The 6,108-nt window shown below is 37.9% G+C and overlaps 1 protein-coding gene across 1 annotated transcript; it reads left to right on the top strand.

Annotated features, from left to right (window-relative positions):
• The first annotated feature begins 297 nt into the window (after window positions 1-297).
• Window positions 298-3,135, top strand: LOC6603505 (myb protein). Its single transcript, XM_002028447.2, has 2 exons — window positions 298-2,060; window positions 2,134-3,135. Exons 1-2 carry the CDS (start codon window positions 704-706, stop codon window positions 2,787-2,789), a joined length of 2,013 nt encoding a protein of 670 aa, XP_002028483.1. The 5' UTR covers window positions 298-703; the 3' UTR covers window positions 2,790-3,135.
• Window positions 3,136-6,108: the final 2,973 nt, after the last annotated feature.

Raw genomic sequence — 6,108 nt, 5'->3', positions numbered from 1 at the left:
TATAAAATACCCAAAAGTTTCTGTAAACTGGACCATGGTTTTTTATTACCATAATCAGTTGAACAAATCGTGGGTACTCTCGTTAGTGTATCCTTTTCACCATTCCAAATTGAGTAAATGTAAATATTTTCTTCGATAATAATTTTCAATCGACGCCTTGATCTAACATTGAAGAATATGCTCTAAATCGTTTAAGAAAAAAGTTAAGGAAATATCTGCTAGTTTAAAAATTAGCATTACAATATCTTACGTCTATAGCTTTTATTAAGGTTGCAGAATGAAGCGTTTTTAGGTAAAACGCTATTTCAATTATTAATGGATGAGTATGTCCGTAAATAGGCCCCATAATAACTGTGGTCTTAAAAATGGCTCCAACTGGTGTAATCAACAATCAAATATTAATATAAAAGAACGTTCCGATTACACAGAGAGTGATGCGACCCATCCAATTCTACGCGTCGATTACCGCGTACAAGGTCAGCTGGTTCAATGTTTGACATGTTGTGAGAAATTTGCGTACACCACTTTTAGCGACGTTTGTTCACATTACACGTTTTACCATAGTCGGAATCAAGGCGGTTGTGCCAAGTGTTTATACTGCTTACGCGACGTCCACTATTATATATGTGCGGAGAAAGTGCACCCAGAAGCTTATCACTATTGTTCGCCCCGGAAGCAAAATTAAATCAAATAAGTCGCTAGTATGGCGAATACAATCGGTGAGCAGGATAACTTATTAGACTTTGATCAAAATTTTGAAGAATCGGATGAGTCCGAATATTCGGAACACGATGAAGTCCACAGCACAACTACAACAGTGGGTCATGCAGGCGTTTCAGATTTAAATGTTACTGGCGCCGTCAATGCCAGCATCAATGTTTCTTCAGACTCCTACTTGCTTTCTTTGGCAATCAAATGTAAAACACACAAAGACAATCCGGAACAGCCTCCGAAGGGAACTCAAATAAAGGTTGCGAACAATAATGGCTCTGGACATCCGAACTACGGATTTGGAAAGCGGTGGTCAAAATCGGAAGATGTTTTGCTCAAAGCATTAGTTGAGCAACATGGCGAACGTTGGGAGATTATTGGGCCTCACTTTAAAGATCGACTTGAGCAGCAGGTGCAGCAACGTTGGGCCAAGGTCTTGAATCCAGAACTCATTAAAGGGCCATGGACACGGGATGAAGACGAAAAGGTTATTGAGCTCGTGCGAAGTTTTGGACCCAAAAAATGGACTTTGATTGCTCGATATCTAAATGGACGAATTGGCAAGCAATGCCGGGAACGATGGCACAATCATCTTAATCCGAATATAAAGAAAACTGCTTGGACCGAAGAGGAAGATACTATTATTTATCAAGCTCACATTCAACTAGGAAACCAATGGGCCAAAATTGCTAAACTTCTGCCTGGACGCACTGATAATGCAATAAAAAATCACTGGAATTCGACAATGCGCCGTAAATATGATGCCGAGCGTAGATCTGTTAATGCTACTGGAAATGATTTGAAAAGCTCTCGAACACATCTAATTACATTAATTAAAGCTGGTGGTATTGGTAAAGTGCAATCTCAATTGCAAAATAACAGACTTTCTGCACCAAAAATGGAACAAATATCTCAATCTAGAGATAATGGAATCCTGTGTACCAGAAATACAACAGCTGAGCACAGCGAGAGGGTGGATTCTGCTGGAACTGAGCCGCTTATTCGCTACTCAACTATTAATATGCATCATCCGGTTGGTAAATGTCTAACAATTCCACTTCAGCGGCAAACACCAAACATCTTGAAACGATCTCGCAAACACATTCCCGAATGTCCATTGATTAATTTTTCGTTTGATGAAGCCAACCCTAGACAGCCGGATTCACCCGTTATAACTCCCATAAAATCATTACCGTTCTCCCCCAGCCGATTTCTCAAATCTCCATGTTTAACCACATTTGAAGACATGAATTTGCGCGCAAGCACGCCAGTTATGAAGATATATAATGTCTTGGGAATAGAGGTCAAGAAAGAATTTGAAACTGCATCTATTGAAACGCCCCATAAGAGTGAGTATAGCGCCCAATTGTATCCAATTTAAATAATTGCTTAAAGTTCACGTCTTTTGCTTTTAAATTTAAGGTAAAATAGGCCCACGAACACCCACTCCGTTTAAGAATGCCCTTGCTGAAATTGGCAAGAAACGTGATGGTCGACGGTACGAGCCGTCCAGCCCGTCTAGCCTTGCCGAAGACCTGGCAGAAATAATTCATGAAGAACAACTCAACGATTCAGAAGTCGTAAAAGCTGTGCAAACCAACAAAGGGATTGGAGGTACCAATATCAGAAAAAATGTACGAAATAGTTCGCCTAGTATTGAAAATGAAAAATTAAGGTCAGCACAGTCACCACCTCCAAAACGTGCAAGGAAATCTTTACTTTCCACGTGGACCGCCAACCATCTGCCAAATGGTGGATTTACGAAAAAGATCCAACCGTTCGAAACTGAGACGCCTAGCAAGTTCCTTACATCTCCAAGTAGCATCATGAAGGATACTCTTTGCAGTGAACAAGATCTTCTTTTCGATGAAGGCAGGAAGGAAAATAGACCATACTTCTGTCGTAGTAAATACAAGACCTCTGGTCTGCCATCGTATGATCACGTCATAGATCCAAAATGGGCTCGAGTAGCGTGTGGCAAAACCAAAGATCAACTATTTATGGAGGAGCAAGCGTACGCATGTCTTAAAAATCTTTCATGTGTACCACGCTCACTTAACTTTGAAAAACAAAAGTGACTCGTAAATATAATGAATCAGTTTTGTTTAATTAAGTTTAAAAAAAAATGTTTATTGTAAACAGGTTATACATTTTACATAGTTGAAATATTTATGTAAGTGCGCCTGTATTTTAAAATTCTTTCTATTGATAGCAAGGAATTTTTTCTATTTTTTTTTCTAAAATCAAATTTGCTCTCTTAAAGTACATTTTTTTAAATATTTCCTTATGAACTAAAATAAAACAATATTACGAAATTTGGTTCATCCATCATAACAATTGCCTCAAGAATAACATTTATTCTTTAACTACTACTAAGACGTGCTTTAAAGTTTGATGATGAATAAATCTATATTTTAAGCATAACAGTCATCACGCAATGCACCAAACCATCTACAGTGCCGCTCAACTGAACAGGTTCAACAATTCGAAAGATAAAAATCCGCTACTTTTTTCAACCAACTTGCCGATTTGGATGAAGTAGTTTTGTTTAAGGCTTGCGGTCTTTAGGACATGTTCCAATGAGACTTTATTCCCAGAAACTTTAAAATAAATTACCGTCTATTTTAATTCAACTAATTAGGTTCAAGGACAATGATTTTAGTTTTTGGTCTACATATTGTGAATTCAAGGTATTTACATCTGTTTTCGTGTAAAGAAAATTTACGAATTTGAAAAGGGGATAGTCCTATAATAAATTGTTGTAAAAATAGAAAAATCAGACGATTCTAAATAAAAAGTTGGTAATTGTATTTATAATGAAGCAGAATATAGTAAAAATATGAAAGAAGGGTCTCAGTATGCAACAACACTTGTAGCCAAACCACTAATCATTGAAACTATTACCGTGCTGCAGGGAAGAATGCGGTTTTAATGTAATATCAGCAATTTTAAAGCTCCGGCGAGCCAAGCAACTGAAGGGATTGAAATTAAAAAAAAAAACGAGCCGGATACATGATACTTAGTCAGTATGGCTATCCTCCGGCGGACGGCGCTAGCACTGAACGAAAAAGAGAGGGAGGGACAACAAATCAGTCCGAACGTGTCGTCACGTGCTGCGTTCCTTTTGGTTATAATATTGATCCGCTCTGATCCAGATTCGGCAATCTGGTAGACATAGTCATTCTCTATGCTCTCTATTCAAAATTGTGGATGCGAGATTTTTGAATACACTTGTAACTGTGGTGTCGGGTTAAGCAGTCTAAATATTATAAACGATTTTTGTTGTTTGTCATTTGCAATGACCACTGTAAAAATCATTTGTTACCGCATATGTTTACGCACGGCAGCGGAATTCTTTCGTCTCTTTATTTCGCCTCTATCAATTTTTCGTGTGCGGCTTAGCAGCAGCCCCGAGCAGTTCTAACGCTCTCGGGCTATCCTACTCTCTCGCTCGCCTCTAAACTTGCTGCATAAGGCCCGTCAGCCAAATCGTCGCAGCTATTGGATTAACATACTCGCATCAATCGTTCACCCAATACATATGTACACCCAGCGAGAAAAAAAAGCCGCACTCTGAAATTGTATGCATGTTTGACTTATCCAGCATGAGGTTTTCCCAATTTTTATAATTTGTCTCTTTTTCAATTTCAAACAAAAGTTTATACTAGTTTGTTTTTACATCATAGTCATATACTTCGAAACAAAAAATATTTTTGAAACCACAAGTTTTTAACGCTTTTTCGGTCTTTTTTAGCCAACGGAAGCAAAAATTAAATTAAAATAAAAAAAAAAAAACTTTTTACAACCAAAACAATATTTTGTTTTATAAGTTTTTTGTAAAATAATAACAAATTCATAATACATAATTCAAACGTTTTTTATACCCGATACTCAAAATGAGTGTTGGAGTATATTAGATTTGTGGCGAAAATGGATGTGTGTAGCGTCCAGAAGAAATCGTTTCCGACCCCATAAAGTATATATATTCTTGATCAGCATCAATAGCCGAGTCGATTGAGCCATGTCTGTCTGTCCGTCCGTCCGTCTGTCCGTCCCTATCAGAGCCTAGTGCTCAAAGACTATAAGAGCTAGAGCAACGACATTTTATATCCGGACTTCTGTGATATGTCACTGTTACAAGAATATTTCAAAACTTCGCCCCGCCCACTTCCGCCTCCACAAAGGGCGAAAATCTGTGGAATCCACAATTTCATAGATACGAGAAAACAGAAGTAGTTGAAGTAGTTTTGTTTAAGGCTTGCGGTCTTTAGGACATGTTCCAATGAGACTTTATTCCCAGAAACTTTAAAATAAATTACCGTCTATTTTAATTCAACTAATTAGGTTCAAGGACAATAATTTTAGTTTTTGGTCTACATATTGTGAATTCAAGGTATTTACATCTGTTTTCGTGTAAAGAAAATTTACGAATTTGAAAAGGGGATAGTCCTATAATAAATTGTTGTAAAAATAGAAAAATCAGACGATTCTAAATAAAAAGTTGGTAATTGTATTTATAATGAAGCAGAATATAGTAAAAATATGAAAGAAGGGTCTCAGTATGCAACAACACTTGTAGCCAAACCACTAATCATTGAAACTATTACCGTGCTGCAGGGAAGAATGCGGTTTTAATGTAATATCAGCAATTTTAAAGCTCCGGCGAGCCAAGCAACTGAAGGGATTGAAATTAAAAAAAAAAACGAGCCGGATACATGATACTTAGTCAGTATGGCTATCCTCCGGCGGACGGCGCTAGCACTGAACGAAAAAGAGAGGGAGGGACAACAAATCAGTCCGAACGTGTCGTCACGTGCTGCGTTCCTTTTGGTTATAATATTGATCCGCTCTGATCCAGATTCGGCAATCTGGTAGACATAGTCATTCTCTATGCTCTCTATTCAAAATTGTGGATGCGAGATTTTTGAATACACTTGTAACTGTGGTGTCGGGTTAAGCAGTCTAAATATTATAAACGATTTTTGTTGTTTGTCATTTGCAATGACCACTGTAAAAATCATTTGTTACCGCATATGTTTACGCACGGCAGCGGAATTCTTTCGTCTCTTTATTTCGCCTCTATCAATTTTTCGTGTGCGGCTTAGCAGCAGCCCCGAGCAGTTCTAACGCTCTCGGGCTATCCTACTCTCTCGCTCGCCTCTAAACTTGCTGCATAAGGCCCGTCAGCCAAATCGTCGCAGCTATTGGATTAACATACTCGCATCAATCGTTCACCCAATACATATGTACACCCAGCGAGAAAAAAAAGCCGCACTCTGAAATTGTATGCATGTTTGACTTATCCAGCATGAGGTTTTCCCAATTTTTATAATTTGTCTCTTTTTCAATTTCAAACAAAAGTTTATACTAGTTTGTTTTTACATCATAGTCATATAC

This window comes from Drosophila persimilis, unplaced genomic scaffold (assembly GCF_003286085.1).
Source record: "Drosophila persimilis strain 14011-0111.01,24,50 unplaced genomic scaffold, DperRS2 tig00000520-arrow-pilon, whole genome shotgun sequence".
Classification (NCBI taxonomy): domain Eukaryota; kingdom Metazoa; phylum Arthropoda; class Insecta; order Diptera; family Drosophilidae; genus Drosophila; species Drosophila persimilis.
The sequence above is the reverse complement of the archived record's forward strand: the minus strand, read 5'-3'. Positions and strand labels throughout refer to the sequence as shown.